Here is a 20,082-nt window from a genome sequence, read left to right on the forward strand (position 1 = left end):
AATTCACAAGTTAACCGATGGCGCTTTTTTATTTAAAACAATCCTGCAATGAATACAAACTGGAAGCACAACTGCAGTGCCATCTTTAAGATAACGGATTTTTAAATGTTTCCAAATTTGTATCCCTATCAAATAATGAGATGAAGCATCCATTCAGAACGCTCAGAGCAGTGCAGCCCTTGTTGAAGAACGGCCCCCTTACAGATGTGGATATTACTGAGCTAGATCTGAACCCTTTCAGTAACATCCGGTCTACGCGATAGGGAGGAATAATGTTCGTTGCATGATAGTAAACTAATAATTTCATTATAGCTTGAATTTTGTCACATGGCAGAACCAAATGTATATTATAGTATTTTCTCAATTTTTGGTTGTACTTCTAAGGTTGACGTGGTCCACTTGATAGCCCATATTAATCTCAAGCGGCTGCCTGGATTTACAGCCAGGATCTTGGTGATGTCGGCTGTGCGCTTGACGTCTGTGCCACCAGCCCAACTGTTAAGAGAGAATGCTTTTTCAAAGTTAAGGGAATGGTATAATTTTTCAGAGTATGACTTACATTTCAACACGGCATCGTTGCAAGCAAATATTTTTTTAAAGTACACGGCCCAAACATCAAGGGGAGTCCAGAAGAATGTTGTGAGACCGGATTTTTGAAAAAATAGATCACATGCTTTGTAGTTGCGGCTGTGGCTTGAGAATGCACTGTATAGCATTGAAGTTAGAAACCCATACTTTGTAATGTTACTGTTATATCTGTCTAATCCTTATGGGATTGTTTCTTCAACACTATACAAACTTTGGATTCAAGTTTGTTTTAAGTTCTACTTACATTCTCATGGGCCTGCAAACATGGGGAAGTGGGGGTAATTTGCATTTCCAGGTTTTTCGCGTGACCATATTTACACTACACGTTCACCAAAATGCGATGACACAAAAGGAATCGTGTAAATATCGACAGAAAGGGTCATCACAACCCAGCACATACTTTTGAGCCTGTTGACAATGCGTAGTAGAACACTCGGGCTAAAGTATTCTGACTTGCATCTTTGTTAGGCAATGCGGTTAAAGCCCGCGTTACGAGTTAATGGGAATAAACGTAGCCCACAAATAATAAACTTGCATCCAGGCAGTCCTTCCAAGTGACAGCTCATTATTGGGCTTGCAAGGTCGCAACATTTCCCATTAAGTCAGCGTAACTGCACTACAGTACATGTTTGTAATGTGCCCGTAGCACATTACTACATTCCTGCAATACCTGGGGATGACGCAGACGACTTCGCATATATATTGTTCCGCAAAGCATGGATTGGCAATGTTTCTCAACTGCTAATCCGCACCTCCGATTAGCTGGGTCGGAAAGAAGTTGAACATACATACACGTACATTGTCGTTTGGGTTGAAGCTAATAGTTTACGGGACACACACCTGTTTGTTGCCAGCACCGACACTTGATGCGCGAGCACTTGCCCTAGGAGGAGTTAAATGAGTCGCCAGATTCCTAAGCCATCATGTCTGCGAGGTCTCCAATTGACCATGGCCTGCGCGTCAAGCTGGTGCTGATCGGAGAGTCGAACGTGGGCAAGACCAGCCTGCTGAGACGTCTCACGCGGAACCAGTTCATTCCCAATGAGGTCGCGACCGTAGGAGGTAAGCAGGCTCAATGTACTTGGAAAAGATACGTTTTCATGCTATCTCCGTGGTCGCGTGGATTTTTCTCCGGGTCCTCCGTTTTTTTCCCCTCCACATTTAGAAACGTGCGTTTAGAGTATTTGGCTGCTGCTATGAATGTCCACATGATACGCCCACTTCGTTGGGCTATCATTTGTGGCCAGGTCGCTGCTGAAAAATAGCTATATTGCTCAGAGGGTCTTACCTGGTAAAATAACAAAACAGTTTAGAATAATTCACAGACTTCTGCCAATCCACTGCTGGATGACGGCCTTCCGACAGCGTGTCAGTCATGGGAGGCTGTCAGAGACGGTGAATGGGATACGCAGGGTAGCTTCAGATACCACTCGCTACACTGATGTTAGCATTGGCCAGGAATTCAAAATCAAGTCGTGCAGTGCACTGCACTATGCAGTGCATCACCACTCCACCCAATCAATTTAAAGGGTGGTCCAGATGTCTTGTGACCTCCATTTAATTAAACGTGATATTTGGGAATACCAAATTTGCATACCGATTAATTGGGGGTCACAAGACATCTGGACCACCCTGTATATTATATTTGTAAATTTTTATTTTAAAAAAATAGGATTATTCAGAAAACAAAAAAATACGTGGAGCAGTAACAAGTACATTGTGCTATGGGCCCAGCGAACTGGGTTCGATTTCAGGCCATGGCTAACATCAGTGGTGACTGACACACGAACTGAACCTGGGCAACTGGTCCACCCAGCACCAACCTGCACGCACCCAGAAACCCCAACAGAGTGATGTTGCCATCATCCAGCAGTGCCAATAGAGCCGTACGTGTACATAACGAATATATTGCACAATAAAAAAAAAACGCCACGTACTTGCGCCCCTCTCCGCTTGGCTTCCTTTCGGCAGTCGCCTTTCAGAGCTACGTGGTACACCTGGAGGAGGCGCCGGTGCGCCTTGAGATCTGGGACACGGCCGGGCAGGAGCGTCACCGTATGCTCACCCCTATCTTCTTCCGCAACGCCGAGGCAGCCGTGCTGACATACGACATCAGCAGCCAGGCGCGTAGACGCACCACCGGCACTGACGCTGCACATATCTGTTCGTTCGCCCTCACCTCGGTTTTGTCACCTCTGCAGAACAAAAAAAACGAGGGCAATTCGTGAGAAGAATATCTCACGATAAATTAATTGGTTGAGTACCGCACTGTCAAGCAACTGACAAAAAGCAGGACTTTTAAAGTGAGTGGTCTTGAATGGAGTTATGATCCTGAAGAAGCTCCCAGCACGTGGAGCAAAAACGTCGGACATCATGCAGAACGCGCGGTACAACCGGAAAAAACAAGCGGGGAACTACACAGCTTGGCCACAAAAACCCTACACAGTCGTCATACTAGCTTTCAAAACAACAACAACAAAAACTGAAATCCACATCCGGTAAAAAATACAACTGAGAAATGTAACGTGTCAAATTGTCTCTCCAGGAGTCCTTTAACAAGCTCCAGTTCTGGATAAGCGAGCTGAAAGAGAAGTCGCATCCGAACATGGTGATGGCTCTGGCTGGGAGCAAGTGTGACCTGGAGGCCTCAAGACAGGTTCAGCACGAGGTACTGCAGCGTTCACCCCACGTCTGCTCACTCGCCAACATTGCCATGCTCTCTGACACTTCTTGCTGTCTCTGTGTATGTTTCCGCGGTTGTGCTCTATTGCTCTGAGAAATATTTGTTTGGGTTGTACTGTGAACCTGAATTCATTTCCTGCAGATCGTCTCAGCAGGTGGAGGGAAATGTCAGACATGTGAACAACACGTGGTATTTCTTGTCGTTTACAACTAAATTGTAGTATCAGTACATTACATTTTCATGGCAAATGCCTCGGCCGACCTACGTAGACCTTCGTATATCTGTAATTATTGAACCTATAGTCATGAAGAACATTTTGCTAATTGCCTATGACGACATTATCCTGAAAGCATCCAGTCTCATCAGCTATAATAGTTGGGCACATGTGAGTGTAGAAATATCATCTCACCACTCTGCTCTGTATTCTAGGAATCAACAGCGTCATCCTAAAACATAGGTTTTCGTAGCCAATACGATGATTCATATTTGTTTTCGGGTTTAGCCACGTGGTGGTTTTATACCAAAATTGCCATTAACCTTTCACCACCTGACCAATTGTCACATTTAAAAAAATCTACGTCTTGACAATCGTGACAACCTTGTCAGGTGGTGGAGGCTAAATGACAATCATTTTTTTCTGCATAAAACCACCACGTGGCCTAACCCAAAAACAAATATGGAAGAGCATCATCATCACTCCAACAATGCAAGGGTCCATTGTGAGCGGTTGTGGCCGTTGTTGTCATTGAATGTCCATGCAACAATTCTTACGTTTGCTCGCTGCAGGAGGGTGCGAGGTTTGCCAGGGAGCATGGCATGATTTTCATGGAGACGTCGGCCCAAGCGGCCATGAATGTCACGGAGCTGTTTCACGCCATCGGTGAGTTTCGACGGAACATGTGGTTATGACTGGGGGGGCAGGGACCCAGGAGCTTTCCAGAGATCATGAAAAGCACCCAAAATGAAAAAACTCTATCACAAAGGGGTTTTTATAGTGTAATTCTTCTAATTGCAAAACACCCCGCTAATTTTCATGTTTTTTGCCACTTTGAAAAAAAGATTTACTAATTTTCTAAATTGCATAATGGCTGTGAGCGGCGACTGTCAAGAAAAATGCCATTATTCATTCATATTGCGCTTGTGCTGCATAATGTGTGCTCACCTCGGTGAACTTGCTAAAATGAAAGGACCAGGCATAATGTTCCATCGTGGGATGGACCATTCTTGTGTAGAAATAAAAACACATGGCAAACAAAAAAGAGAATCCCAATTTTACAAATAAACCTGCTCTACTTATAAATGTAATGGCGTGTTATTTTCTCTGGTCTGGTGGCTCCAGAAGTCGGAACAAGTGGCTCGCCACTGGAAAGTTGTGAGTTCAAATCCTGGTTGGGGTTTGACTCAGCCCGTCATTTCTCCGGGGTCAATAGTACGCAGTTCTGCCACAGGAAAGTGGGATTTTCACAACTAGCTTTCATGCGGTAAACGGGGGATGGTCACCTCAATGCATTGTTGAGCAGGAAGACTTTTGCTTTATTAGACTTTCTTTACACATTCATGAGCGACTGCTGTGATTCTATTTTACAGTGTGGCTGAGAAAAAAATAGTTTGTTTGATATTAAAATAATGTAATTGTTGTTGACAGCAGAGAGGGTGAGCAAGAGCCAACAGCTGAAAACACGGGACGACTTGAAAAAGAAAAGGAGTAAAAGCATCACCCTACAGCCTCCAATACAGGCCGAGAGAAAATGTTATCATTTGTAGAATTGCACATTCATGAAAATCCAAGGGAACAATTTGGAAGATTCTTTCACGTTATATATCAATATCAGTCATGGTCACTCCACTGCTAGATTCATAATAAATTACATAAAGCACCCTTCTGCAAGGTATTCAAATCGCTGCATATCACGAAAATAAATACATTGCTTCCCAAGGAAATGAAAAACGAAGTATAAAAGATCATTTTGGAGAACCAAAAGAAAATAAATGTGTCGAGGCGGGTTGTAAACTCCGCCATTGTCTCCGAATCGCAAATGACGTTGGGCAGGATGCTTGTTCCACCGCTGGGTAGCAGTGCATCAGGAGGCACGGTCACCCACTGTGAGGAGGAGCCACGTCCGAGGAATGCACAGAGGACACTATCCCATCGAAGACCAAAGCCTTCATGATGGCACACAAAAAGGCCTCCCCAAACCACCACCACCACCTCTTGTAATCCTGCGATATAATAACATCGTGAACAGCAGTGGTTCCCAATCTTTTTTTCTGGATCCCTGGGCCACTGCCAATCCTCAAAGTGTGCGGACCGCCACGCAGTAAAAAAATATGGTTTTATGAAAAAAATCGTACCTGCGACATTTCGGCAGACCACTTGGTTATCCGCCAGAGAATCAACGTCCAGTCGGCACTATTGAGTGTCGAGCGAAACCAGCTACGGTGGATGGGTCATCTGCTAAGGATGCCGACAGAAAGACTCCCCCGGGAGACGTTCTAATTACGGCATGCAGGCAAAAGACCCAGAGGCCGCCCGTAATCGCGCTGGAAAGATCGGGTGGTGTGCCTGGCCGAGGAAAGACTGGCGATCCGGGAGCCACAGTTGATGCCGCTGGCGTAGGACAGGGCAGAATGGAGCCCCCCGCGACTCGAAACGGGCCAATATTGATTGACTTCCCATGACGATCTTGTGGACAGATATGGCCTGCGGATCACAAATTGCGAATCACTGCTTTATCGCAAAATTAATTTGTAGGTATGCGTATATTGTAACTGTGAGAAATGTATTTCAATCAATTTGTAGATTAAACAACATTTTTACAAGTGCCGAATCATGTTTGTAAGAATTGGTAATGTACGGGTCGTGAAAATGTTCATACAAATTATGTGATTAGGTGCATTTGAGCGAATGGGCTCAAATGGACTCAAAATCAATATCTGCACCCGGAACAACACGTCCCGTACACCTATTGCTATGGTCACATATTTAGTGAGAAATTATGACCATGTTTTATGCACACAGTATATTTAGATGTCGTCAAATCTCTGCCCCCCTTTTTTTAAGCATGTCACTAAAACATTTTTCCTTCAAAGGTTTTTTGGCCATGATTAGCAGCATCTGGTTTTTACCATCATAATCAAATAACCACTTGGGCTCTTACTCAAGAGAATATGCTGCAAATAATTGTGTTTGGACCATATTCATGATTCTAAGTGCGTCAGATGCCATGTGGCGGGTAATTTGAGTCACGTAATTAAGGGCTCGTAATTCATAATAGTTAACAGTGGTTCATGTACATAGGTTGGTGTGTCATTCCATAATTACGAGGGCCTGTGTTTAAATGTAATTGACGGCATAATTGCGAGTGTTTAAAATAATGTCAGTTCTGTTGTGTGTATATAGCATATAGGAGTGTAAATACGCACATAAGGAATGCACACCCATATATTGTATATTGCAAACACGTATATAGAGTATATTGTACACACATACAAATATAATGCAGTGCAATTGAGCATTATGGACTCAAATCCATAAGTACCAAGTTCATTTCATCGTTAAAGTTAAACAATTATTTTTTTTACTATTCTGGTTGGGTTAAACCAAATAAGCTACTAAATTATAAACTAATAACATCAAAAATGTAATGGCTCTTCATATCACCTACATCTATTTGCCGAAATCACCTCATATATTTTTACTTTAACGGCATTGTCACTGACGATTGTGTTGAATTTTGTTTGTGGTTATGCACCACTGCCAGCGCCATACAGCAGCACGATATTTTTTTACATCTTTATGATCAGTTATAAAAGGCGAGGCTTAAAAAAATGATCCCAACACTCAGACTAAAATGTGTGTAAAAAATAATTAAGTCCAGCATTAAGTTATTGTGATGTTTTTTTTCCGAACCGATTGGTCAAAACTTTGTAATGACCCCTCGTGCGGTACTGAGTTCGAATAAAACTGAAATAATCGTGATTTATTTTGGGACAATATTATCCAGTGGCCAAGAAAGCCACTTGATCAAATAGGGCTTAGACGGTATTTCTGCCCGACAAAACATTATTTAACTGGGATTTGGCCATAAAGGTTAAGGTCAGGAAAGGAGTGGGTGACAATCTAAAGCTCTAGCCATCAATAAGAACACCACTGTTGGCACTGCCCAATAGCCAATATTATATTTAATGACACGTTTCATTCCATAATCCATGCAACCTTATAGGTAAAGCTCACCGATCTATTACTCATTAATGTTTCATATACGTACGTGCAAGAGATACTGTATTTGCTTAACAGATATTTAATGCAAACACACGTCTGGTTTCGTATCTATGCTTGTCAAGCATACAAGTTTATATACTATTGTGTATTTCATTTAGGCAGTTTTAATACTTAATTTTGTATGAAGGATCAATGTTAATTTACATTACTTTGAAATAACAGCCAAATGTCCAATTTCACAAAGGTGTCAATTTGTTTTACAACCATGGTATTATAATTATAACATACATACGCCACATTACATCTTAACTTCAATGCTCATTACGTCATTACGTATGTAAACTTCAGAGATGAGTGGTGCACATCTGGAACCCAACACTTTGTGGGGAGTGAGGGCGAATGCATTACAAGCACAAGTCAATCTCCAACACCCACTCAGGCTGCTGCAAGGTGGCCAGGAAATGGAAGTAGAGGAATGACGACTTGTATCCATCGGTGTGAAACTTCTGAGTAGTATCCCCTCGTATGTGTAGGGTTTCTCTGGGTACTCTGGTTTCCCCTCACATGCCAAATTACTCATCGATGGATTTCGTCAAAGTCTCAATGCAAAAGCCTCTTGAACAATGTAATTACAGGCAATGCGGCTTTCCGGTTATACAAGGGGCATTAAAAAGTCCAAATGTACTTCTTGCAGCTGTGTTTCATGTAATTGCCTTGTGCCCGAGCAGTGCAGATGTCCATTAAACATCTTAACGTAATGGAAACCAACTATTAACTCACTTTGCGGAATATTAATTATAATTGCTTTATATGCAACAATAGCAGCAAACGTCACCTGCAAATACATGTTACTTCTTGTTCCCGTGCTTGCTAATTGTAAGTTCTCCAGGTGTGCCTCTGGGATTGATAAAATAATTCCAAAGCAGATCACTCCCACCTACAGATACAGGCATAAAACAGCTCTCGTAAAAAAAAAATTGCCCTTTCTTTTTTTGTATCCAGATTCTGCTATTGGTGCCATATCAAGCATTGCAACCTCCCCATGTTAGAGAATGGTCTGCAAAATCGGACTTCACTACAGCTGAGATCCCTTCAATTCATACAAATAATTGTTCTAGTATCCACACTAACAGCACTCTCCCACCCGCTCTGTAACAGATACATTTCATGACAATCAAACCGACACTTTTATTTCCAAGAGCTGGAATTGATCCACATTAAGTTGCAAAATGTTTAATTTAAAGTGACGGCTTATATGTGCGGTCATTGGTGACCACATTAGACGATCAACTCACTCTTCCAGAGAAGCCGGATTAATCACAGGCAACCTGCCTGGACTCAAACCCAGGATCTCAACGGAGCCAGCCCCACACTCCGACCCCCTAAGCCTCTTCTTAAAGGTTAAATAAGTCTCAGCCCCACACTCAAGACACGGTATTGCTTGAATTTGGTTTAAATGTTGTACGCTGTCACTTTTAAACTGGAAATAAAACTGGGAGTAAACTTATCGCATTTGTTGCGTCTTTCCAGATTACAGTAAAAAAAAGGTAACACTAACATTCATTTTTAAATGTTAGTGGCGAACAGAAATCAAGACTCAGTATTTGTTACCTGTTGGCAAGAATTTTATTTTTTTGTGGGGATAGCATGAATTTTGTAGGAACTGTGATTTAGAAGATACCTTGCTGATATTCAGTGCCCACCTTCACCTGTGATTTTATGGGGCTTCAAGACTTAGACTTAGATCAGAGGACGCCAAAAGGCGCCAAAAGAAGTCCTCTGGTATTTTGACGTCCTCTGGTCTAACACCGTTTTGAGACTAGGCTCAAAAGAAAGCTGTCTCTGGTGTGGACCAATCCGTTTCAAAGACAATGTATATATGTTTTTTGTTTGCATTCTGACCACAAGTATTGTGGTTAATGCAGACATGATTTCTTGTAAAAGGTTTCAGTTTGGTGTTTTAACATCTTAACACCTGTTTGTTGCCAGAAAAAAGGGGAAACCCTATTTCATAAACGACAACCACGACAATAAAAATACACTAAGCAAAATGAAATTTCCCTTTCAGTAACAATACAGATGCCGTAAAAAGATAACATTGTTCGTCGCAGATTCATTGGTAGTGGTGCACCGACACAAAATAACAAAAAAACGAATCACAAATGTCGATAGCACTGCTTTAAAAGGGAAAATATATCAGGCGACTCTTTTGGCCAATGGTCTTTCTTCATAGCATATTTTTTTAAATACAATTGTGTGCTATGAAGAAGGCCACTGCACAAAACATCACCTGTTGTGTCGAGATTATCAGTAAATTGATCAAAGCTCACCATCTACAGGCGCATCTTACACAAACCTTCTTCCACTGCGAGTCACCAATGCAATTTTCTCAGGTGTCACGCAGTTGTGGGTAGGGAAGAGGGTGTATTCTGCATTTTCATGGCCACAGCTGCGGAGAGAGCAGAGAATTATTCTGCTGCTGCTAAAGTTGCAATTTTTTTCATTGGTCCTCAAAATGTGCGGTGCTGTAGCTGGTGAATGCGCAGGTCGTTACAGTGGTTTGTTTTAATTTCATCCACAGCAAGCCATCATCTCTCTTGTGCGACCAGGTGAGCCTCTCTTGGTTCGCACACTGAGCTCACCGACAGCTCCTGTAAAGGAACATTCGGTTAAAATTTAAACAAATACAAAAATAACAATTTGTGTGATGGCTTTAACCCTCCCATCCATCATGTCCACGGTAGCGGACTGCTATTTAATTATACGAAACATTCTCAACACCTTTGGAAGGTCTTTTAAATATTAAAAGAGCATTAAAGTATTTTTTTCGCGTTTTGCTTTCAATAATTCATGGATCAGGAGATTTGGTATGGGGCCACGTAGGCTAGATTACGTATATTTGTCCTTTAAACCCAAAACTGATTACAAGTTCACGGTTCACCAAATTAGTGTGTATGACTACACAACGTACGTACATGCAAATGCTAAATGTATTTTCCATGATAGGAGTGGCACGCACACGGCACTATGAACCCAGCCACCCGAGTTTGATTCCTGGCTGAGGCCAACATCAGTAGAGGGTGAAATCTCAACAAGTCCTGGCTCCCTTGTCACTAAACCGCGCTGACCAAAGTATATTCAATCGATCCCCACTACACGAGAACGCACAGGGACGCCTTCATCCAACAATGGATTAACAAAGAGCCATAAATATTGAAATTATTTTAATGTGTTTTCATATGTATATATTTTTTGCTCAGCATATTCCAACTCTGAAGGTTCAAAACGATGGCAACCTCATTTTGTAATGTCAAGTGTGGTTACTTTTTAACCATTGTGTGCATACAAACATTATGCAATTCAAAATTGAAAGTATGGCTCTACTAGTAAGACTGATGTTTATTTTTAAATAATAATTAATAACACATCAATACACAAAACCTGGGTTCATTTTCTGCATCACGAAGCAAATGTACAGTCTCAGATTTAGTAACATACTTTAGCTAAGGTAAGTTCTCTTTGTTTCGCATTTGTTATGAGGGCTATTACACAATAACCAGGAAGCGTTTTTCACAATCGGTTAGCGGTTCCAAAGTTGAGAACAGGTAATCGTTTTCCGTGGAATTTTAGGAATGGACGCACCCATTGGCACCCGCGGGGGAGTACAAACGACAAGGTGGCGTAGGCCACCGAGTGGTTAATTTGCCCTCGTTTCTCGGTTAAATCCTGATTTGAAGCTTTCGTGACTGCAGGAATCCATACTCTTTGGTTCTTTCGGTAAAGTCACGTAGGTATAAAATAAAATAAATCACGACGTTTCGGGCGCAACACAAGCGTCCGTCATCAGGTGGGAAAGCATGGTCTGCTGCTGAGGCAGACTGTTTTAAAACAGTCCGAAACGTCGTGATTTATTTTATTTCTCAGTTAAAGTTAAGCGGTAAAGGTGCAGCCCTCCAATTGATGCCTCACGCCACTGCTGGCGGAGGTGCCTCCAACAGAGGGAACACTAGAAGTTACAAATTGGTCTAATCATCCAAACTGACCAGACGTCTTGGAAGAGATTGGCATACCTACACTTTTTCCCACCACACGTGACCTACCCAAGGACTAACTGTGGTGTATACGCACAGTTATACTGCTGGCTGGACAGAGGCAGAGATTGTTTAAGACATTTTCAACTGCCTTGTCAGGAGATCAAATCGAACCGGCGACTTCTAAATTGCAAGTCCAATATTCTGACCGTGACACCACAACAGTTCTCTTCGTTTCCAGTAAAAAATGTGCATTTCTTTAACGTGTGACAAAGTGATGAACATTTTATTTTCATCCGGTTACAGGCAAAGCATGCAATACCAATTTTAACAACCCTAATTCACACAAAGATCACAATTCATTAATGTGCTTTGATTTCGAGGTCTCCCTGCGAATTTCTGCTTCCGCCGTTAATGTGTTTGCGTTAAATTTAGGCGGTTAAGTAAGTGCGCGGCATGAAGAGAGACGCTCCGGTCACTGCAGAGTGGGTGTCGGGATTGGGGATGAGCAGGGAGCGGGGAGGGACGGTTGGGTGCCACTCCACGTCGCGCGGAGGCCGTCCCTCGCCCACGCACCTCGGCCCGATGTCAACGGCGGGGGGGCGAGCGGGGCGATAAAAACCCAAGCGGCGCACACAGGGGACCCCGAAGCTCCCCACCGCTCGCACCGCTGGTCGCCTGCTCCTCCTCCTCTTCCCACAGCACCGGCAGAGGCGGCAGTGGCCAGCCCGTACCCCTCCCTTCCGCCATCCCTCGCTGCCGCCCCACGTTTACCCACCGAGCAGTCCCCTGTAGCTTCCTGCAGCCCGTCGCCCATGGCCACGATGGGGGCTGCCTGCGTGGCGGCATGGATGGCGATGCTGGCGCTGTTAGCGTGCGGCTCACCGCAGCGCGGCTCGACGGCCGTAGGTGGACGAGCTCAAGTCCCTGGACAAGCCGTTCAACCAGGAACTGGTGAGAAATCTACATACTCCACCTAGGGTGGCCACCTGTCCTGGTTTTTTTTTTGCCAGGAATGTCCTCTTTTTGAGTTAACCACACTCAAACCCAACTACTTTACTTACGGATGATTTGTCTTGTCAGCATGAGAGCTACAGTCCGAATATCCTTCCTGGTTTTCCCAGGATCTTCATCGTTTTGCAGTAGCGTTCCTGGGAAATCTGTTAAATCTTCCGAGGACACATGGGGTGCTCCGGTGGCGAGGTATTAATTACTTTGCCTTATATACAAGAGGTTATGGGTTTGATCCGGACCCTGACACCTGTATATTTGTAGTTTGCATGTTCTCCCCGTGGTCGCATGGATTTTTCCCCGGGTCCTCCGGTTTTTCCCTCCACATTTAGAAACACGCGTTTATAGAGGGTTTGGATGCGATAAATTTCCACGTGATAAGCCACTTCGTTGAGCTATCATTTGTGGCCAGGTCACTTATGAAAAAGATCTATCCAGCTCAGTAGGCCTTACCTGGTAAATATAAAAGTTTAGTTTATAGTTAATCAAAAGTCCCAGATTTTATTATCAGTCGTGAAATAATACCCCACTCAAGACAATGCATGAACGTGTAGTTCCGCCCTCGTCGGTTATGGTGAGACATCCTTCATCCTGTGGCACGTCCCAGTTATTCGTACCTCAAGACGTGGCAACCCTGTCTGCACTGCGGTGTAGCTCCGGCGCAGATGAGTCACCGCAGAGCGGGTAGCGCGCACTGGCTCTGTGGCGCACACGCACAGCGGCAACACCCAGCGATGTCGTCCTTCCCCCGCACCTCTGATTAGCACGGTTGGCTACGTGCAGTGCGAAAGAAGTTCAACGTACATACATAAATATTAGCAAGAAACAAACTGGATTAAACGTATATTAAGTTTTCATTATGCAATGTTACATGTGAAATCAATTTACGTCAATATTTCCTAGTTACTTGATAACAATTTTACATTCATGCTTGTTAACCATTTTACATGCAATCTCCCATCCAGCGTGCACCTCTGTACGTGCGTATACGGGCGTGTTTTAGCGTGTGGCTGTACGAAAGGTTGATTATGAGTTCTACCATTATACTTGGATACATTTGTGATGCATTTCCATTCCCACGACCACATAAAGCTCATAAAGGCACACACCATTGTGGATTGTACGAGTTGTTTTTCACGTTTAATGCTCACGCATACTCACGAGACAGACCAGTAGTAAAATGTGTCCTCATTTTAGTTTTATAATTTTTTACTTCATTACATTCCTTTCAAGAAAATATAGTTTTGAATATTTTCTGATTACGTTTATGCGAGTTCGCTACATACAGCATTAGGAACTGCACACATTCTTAATGTTGCCATTAACTTTGCACTCGGTTTCTGTAAAAACGCAATGTTTCCTTTGCAGCCCAGGTGCACGGAGTTATGCATCTTTATGTATAACAACTTGAATGGTGCTCACTGTTATCCTGATCCGATTTCCGAACTAATGGGACTCAACATTTCCTTAGTGTGGGCATAATGAACACAAACCACACTGGTTACTCACTGCCGCCTTGCGTGATCCTCAGCTGCCCAATGTCGTGGTGCCCCGCACCGTGCGATGGTTCCCGTAACTACCCTCTTAGCACTGACCAATTGCACAGTGTCATGGTGACATGCATTGCTTGACATTCAGAAACAAAACATTATAAGAGTGCAGTCTTATCCCCCTTCCAAAACACTTCATTCCTAAATACATCAGAAATTGAATCACTGGCCACTGGTATTTAAACACGTCCCTTGGCCTCGGATTAAACGAGTAGTTAATGCGCTGTGGAAACATCAGCACTGGGAAGGCAAAGTCTACCGGACGTGCTGCCGACCGCAACACCCCTTCGTGCGCCGTGCCCACCTTAATTTTGAAGTTCCCAACAAAACGACGACTGCACTTGTCCCAACCCGTCCGTATGGCTACACAACGATCTTTGTCTCTGTTCCGTGTCTGTGTATGCGCACGCGCGTGTGTCGCGACAGTTTTTGCAGTTGCTAAACGACTACTTCTCTCGGAGGAAACCCGACAATACGATGCCTCCCATGCCACTACCTCACGTGGCACTATCGCGCATGGCCCTGTCCCGCTGTGGGCGACCCGTGCTGGGTGCCACGGATCGCTGCTGACGGAGAGAGGCTCCTGGTGAGCCGTACGCATGAAGAGGCCATGAGTAAGTGTGCCACCTGCGCCACCCAACACCGCCGGTCAGATGCATCCACAATCAGAATCTTTATTTATCCCAGGGGAAATACGATGTGCTATGAAGCTCTTTTTGACACGTCCAATAGGGGCAGGTCAGAAAGTTACAAAAAAATGTCCAGTGTGTAACGTATAGGAAATCAAATCACGAAAAAGTGAATACGTAAAATAGATTAACTCTACTTGTAAAATTTTTTTATAAGTACACCAATTTCCAAGCTTGGGAAAGGCAGCAAAATAATAGTAAGATCAGTCCCAGAGCACACCAAGACAACGACACAGTCCCTCCATAAAAATAGCACGTTAAAATTTACTACAGCTTGAGTGGCATTTTCCCTAGTTTGTCATTTGAATAATTATAAATGTAAGAAGAGGCTTAACCACCACGGCCACTACGGTGTGGGGAAGGCTTTCATTATCTGATTTCCCAATTGGGTCAAAGCAACATAGCAACATCACCTTCGACTGGGAGACGATACCCGCCTCGGAAACATAGTGCCACAGTGAGTGGAGCAAATTACCGAATTTACTAATTATGATCATTCACTATGTAACACAATTTTTGTCCCTGGGTACGAAGTGTTATTTTTTTATTGCTTATGCCTAAAAAGTATAGAAAATGGCTATTATTCCCCACAAACTTTGCTTTTGTGACCAGGACTTTACGTGAAGGAATGACACAAATGCACACCGCGTTTTCTCATTGAAAATAGGTACATTTCAAAATATCACTGTCCTGGTCACAAAAGCAAAGTTTGTGGGGAATAATAGCCAGTTTCTGTACGTTTGAGGCATAAGCAATTAGGAAATAACACTTGCTACCCAGGGACAAAAAATAATGTTTTGTTACACAGCCATCCAGCAGCCCTGGATTGACTAGGGCTGTCAAGAGGGATAACAACAAAAAATCAAGACATTTTTACACGGACAAAAACTTAGTGTCCAATTCATTTATACATAGCTCACGGTATGTTATTATTATTTGTGCTTTGTCTTGATGGATTTTAGGTGGTAGTAGATTCGAAAACAGATACGGATGGATCTGTTGCACCACCAAAACAAAAACAATTATGTCCATCTGTTTCGGATTAATATTCACCCAGCAGCATTTGTTTAAGCAGTCAAATTTAGTACCAGTTTTGACTTTGAGTCTCATTGGGAGTTTGCATGCTAAAACAAACGATGCTGAAAAACCACGATAAAGGAAGGATATTAATCATGTGACGCAATTGCCATTATTGCATTCACGTTCATTTCACAAAAGCAATATTATTCCCACTTAGACTGAGCATAATTTTCTGCTTTGTACAACCTTATATTTACATGCTACGTATAGCATATGCATACATATTTATGTGTGTGTGTGCATATGAAGTAAAATGTACTGACAACTTCCCTCGAGCGTGGAAGAGATCGTGGATATCAACAGGTGCCCACGTGGTTAAAGGGCATGCAATAAAGTTAACACACAACATAGACATCATCCCGAATTTGCATTGTTATTACAATTATGGTAGGTTTGCAGCTTACATTAGCCGATTATGAAAACAAAATAAGGAAATAAGGAAAACTAAATAAGGGGTTCATAATCTAAAAGTCCGTCACCCGGGTGACGGACTTCTCTCTACTCATTAACGATGGCTTTGGGGTCTGCGACAAGTCGTTTTTTAAAGTGTGTTGAGTTTTGAGGTCGAAAAATTACACAATGGTTAACATGTAATTTGTACGTAGAATATGTTACGTGCTGTTGTTTACATGCTCCGGTGATTAATGTGTGATACGATATGTTTTGTAGCATATTCCAAAATGTTATGCAATGCCATCATCAGCCATGGTTAATCAACTGCTGGATGAAGGCCTCCCACCAAACCATCATCTCGTGATCCTGCAATGTAATAATAATACTTTAATTTTATATAGCGCCATTCATGCTAACAGCATCCCATAATGCTGTACATTAATTATAAAGGACCAAATCCCATATAAATCCACTACAAAGCAAATGAAAACCCCCTACTACCAAGCAAAATAAAAATGAATAAACAAATTGAGAAATTGAACCAAAACAAAAAGCACAAACAACAAAAAAAGAGTCTATCATTAGGTCGACACATCCCAGATCACAATCCCAACTTCCCAACCAAAGCAGGAAACCTTCGCTGGTGGGGCGGTGGTGGAGTGCCAAAATCGATCCAATGTCCAAAAAGTGATTACCTATTTTTCAGCATATGCCTGGATTAACAAAAAGGCCTTAAGTTCAGATTTGAATAATACTGGTGGTGTTAATTTGTCGGATGTGGAGTGGGAGGGTATTCCAGACTGCAGGGGCTGCAAATGAGAAAGCTCATCCACCAATGGTTTCAAGTTTCATTTTTGGTTGCACACCTGCACACAAATCGATTTCATTGCTCCATCTCCTCGGTGGGCAGCCCTCTGGGATGTCTTCCATCCCTCGGCTGCAATAGTACACTTGCCAATTTGTATTTTGATGATGATGAAAATAATAGTGCCATTTAGACTTATGTTGTTGCTTTAAAGAACGTGTTTTTATTTATTTTGCAGCTGCAGCAGAGGCCGCGCATGAAGCATCGCTCATCGGAGATAATTTATTGAGAAGCGGTGTGAAGCTCCCGTGAAGGCAGATCATCGTCCCCTTTTTGACAAGTGTTGTTTTATATTTAAGAAAGCGTTAAGACCTCTACTAAACGAACCCTGTACCAGTAAGATTCAAATGAAAGGAAAAACAATTGCATGTTTGTTTCCGTTTCAACAAAAAAACACAATTCTTAAAAATCACGTTCGTTAATTTCTCTTCCTATTCATCCGTCTCGAGGCTTCCGCATGCTGTACCCTTCTTGACACGTTCGTAAAAGCGAGTTGCATTGTATTTTAATGATATATTTGGTTTGCTATCAAAAACCATACTTTGCTGTCTTGATACCACTCTACCCCTGTATAATATCTTGCCAACAAGAACGAACATGTCCCTGCATTGTATAACTTATTAATACACAGTACTGCAAGTTACACTCTCATGGAATGGAAGTGCATGATTATAGGGAGATTACAATTGCAGAATTATAGGTAATTATAGGTAGGCGTAGCAATGTAATAACAACTTGTACAATAAACACATTGACTCGCAACACACTGCAGAATGTACAAAGAAGCTACGAACAAATATCGCATACATATTACGCCTGCAATACGTACAACCACAACACTTGAAAATAAAACACTACATCTGTAAAGGACCCAAGTCTGACGCTTGATAATTACCTACAACTTGATGTGGTACTGATGCCGTCTTTTATGGTCGATTTTTAATGCATTCTTTACACCCGTAACACAAGATTAGGACGTGATGTGTATTTATTTCGCCTCGAATGTTTATTTAGCACTGTAATATAGGTCATGCTTTAAATCGTATATTCATGTTCATTGGTTTAACGTTCTGTCACGTCGACTACGTAGGCTGCGATCAAATCCGCCGGAATAAAATGTTATGGAACCTCAGAAACCCAAATCGCACAGAGCCTAAATAGCTCTTTGGTGGATGATCACGTGCATAACAGTTGTTACAGGCTCCTGAGCTGCATTGTGGGCAACAAAGGACAGAGCAGCAACATCCTTTGTTGCACTGCACTTCTATGATCCCACAGCTACGCACACTGCCTTATGGGCAAATAACCCCCTGCCCCTTCCCCACAAACACACACGAAGTGGGAATGCTCTCATCCAGCAGTGGATTGCGAAATGTCTTTGTATGTATTGTATATGTAAACAATGATGAGGTGTGGTTTCATTAAGATGTGACGCGCATGCACGGATTAGTTTGTTTAAAAAGCACATAATACGAAATGTACTAAATGTATAAATGGCAGCGAAACCATATGCTTTATCGTGACCATTCTTTGAAACGCAGTGCTTGCCACCAAAACGCTAAATAAAACGTGCAAACATATATATTTACGAAGTACGCTGTGTATATTATTGGGCTGTGTATCAGAGGTCAGTTCCTCACTTACAATAACTCGCACCAATTCCACTCAAAGGATGACTAAGGTTCACCTTTGAAAATTTTAAAATAAATCAATTCCACGGGAGGTATCGTGACTGCCCGTCTCTAAAGGTCTCGTTAAACGTTGGTGAAATGTGGCAATAAATAATATTGATGAGGCACAGGAAAACCACTCCAGGTGCAAGGGGGGGCTGATGACCGTGGCCCACCCCGTGACATTTTGACAAGAAACCTGTCCAAGTATAGGTCAAGTGCCTGACTCACACTCATATTTATAGCTAGTGGCATGGCAAAACAACAAAAAAAGAACACAAATGTTTAGGTTTCATCAGAATGTCAGCCTGCTGGCCTTCCAGATCAAAGTTTTTCAGCAGAATTTATACAAGCAGGCCACCTATCCAATGGCTTCACATTTTTGAGTCTCATCAGCAGTCTGACCTGTGAGGGTGATGGATCTTAATGTGTTTTTTTAAATCGGGTTTCCCATATCCCCCCCACCCAGCAGTATGAATGAGTACACCACAAGTTCGACAGATAGCATGTGGTGGGGGAAAAAAGTGGGTACACCCATCTCTTCCAAGGCGTCTGGCCTGGATTGAAGAGTAGGCCAAATACCAAATAGAGAAGCTCTTTCGAGTTCCCTTTAGGTGGATGACCTTCCGCCAACAGTGACGTTAACAACAAATTGCTTATTTCGTATGGCTGATGTAGATGCAGAGCAACAACGCAAATTTCACTATTACCCACAATACAGACGTATATACAAATCCTCTTTGTACTTTTATTGCAGCCTGGAATGCTCTTCCTCTATATATTAGGAAGCCGTTGGCGCTATGCACTATTAAATCTAAATTGAAAACTCATTTCTTTGCAACTGCTTTTTGTGTTTAGTTTGTGTTCCTTCCCACGCATTTCTGATTAGCACGGTTGACTACGTATGGTCTGAAAGAAGTTTCAACGTGCATACATAAAACTATTATCAGAGAAGAACATGGAGCACATGCAGAACTGAATTTCAGCCGAGTCCATTGGAAAACATTTCTCCACTCGGCACACCACATCCAGTATACATATTGCTATGGCTGCTAGTCTCATCCAATCTCGAGGCTTACTCCAGTCCATCGGAGAGCCACAAAACTTTTCAGTAAGATATTAAGCCCAGCACAATTAAAGTATCCATGAGGAACGGTGGCGATTCAAGGATATAATGAACAAGGTGCACCAATGGAGGCACGGATACGATGAGCACCTATATCTAAATCTGCCATGTAAAACCCCATGAGATCAAAACTGTATTTTTATCCATGGGATGTAAGAAGCATTGTTCTGAAGA

At 42.6% G+C, this 20,082-nt stretch overlaps 2 protein-coding genes and 1 long non-coding RNA gene across 4 annotated transcripts in view; 2 read left to right on the forward strand and 1 right to left on the reverse strand.

Moving 5' to 3' along the window:
• The window catches only part of EFHB (EF-hand domain family member B), a 46,425-nt gene that overhangs the window by 21,863 nt on the left and 4,480 nt on the right, over positions 1–20,082 (reverse strand). The window contains exons 2-3 of the mRNA XM_061554937.1: positions 13,153–13,308; positions 2,526–2,783 (exon numbers count right to left, since the gene is read on the reverse strand). The gene's annotated coding sequence lies outside the window, so the exon portion shown is untranslated. The remainder of the gene's footprint in view (positions 1–2,525; positions 2,784–13,152; positions 13,309–20,082) is intronic.
• On the forward strand, positions 54–8,336 carry LOC133344781 (uncharacterized). 2 transcript variants are annotated; one of them, XM_061554942.1, is made up of 5 exons: positions 54–1,650; positions 2,560–2,711; positions 3,134–3,256; positions 4,058–4,151; positions 4,917–8,336. In XM_061554942.1, exons 1-5 carry the CDS (start codon positions 1,512–1,514, stop codon positions 5,033–5,035), a joined length of 627 nt encoding a protein of 208 aa, XP_061410926.1. In that variant the 5' UTR covers positions 54–1,511; the 3' UTR covers positions 5,036–8,336. The 2 variants fall into 2 exon arrangements, with proteins under 2 accessions (XP_061410926.1, XP_061410927.1); XM_061554943.1 differs by having other exon boundaries at positions 4,920–8,336.
• On the forward strand, positions 12,304–19,839 carry LOC133344782 (uncharacterized). Its single transcript, XR_009755371.1, has 3 exons — positions 12,304–12,478; positions 14,512–14,699; positions 17,291–19,839. It is a non-coding gene; the product is annotated as an uncharacterized LOC133344782 (long non-coding RNA).

Source organism: Lethenteron reissneri, chromosome 20, assembly GCF_015708825.2.
Source record: "Lethenteron reissneri isolate LAM-NWPU_2019-01 chromosome 20, ASM1570882v1, whole genome shotgun sequence".
Taxonomy (NCBI): domain Eukaryota; kingdom Metazoa; phylum Chordata; class Hyperoartia; order Petromyzontiformes; family Petromyzontidae; genus Lethenteron; species Lethenteron reissneri.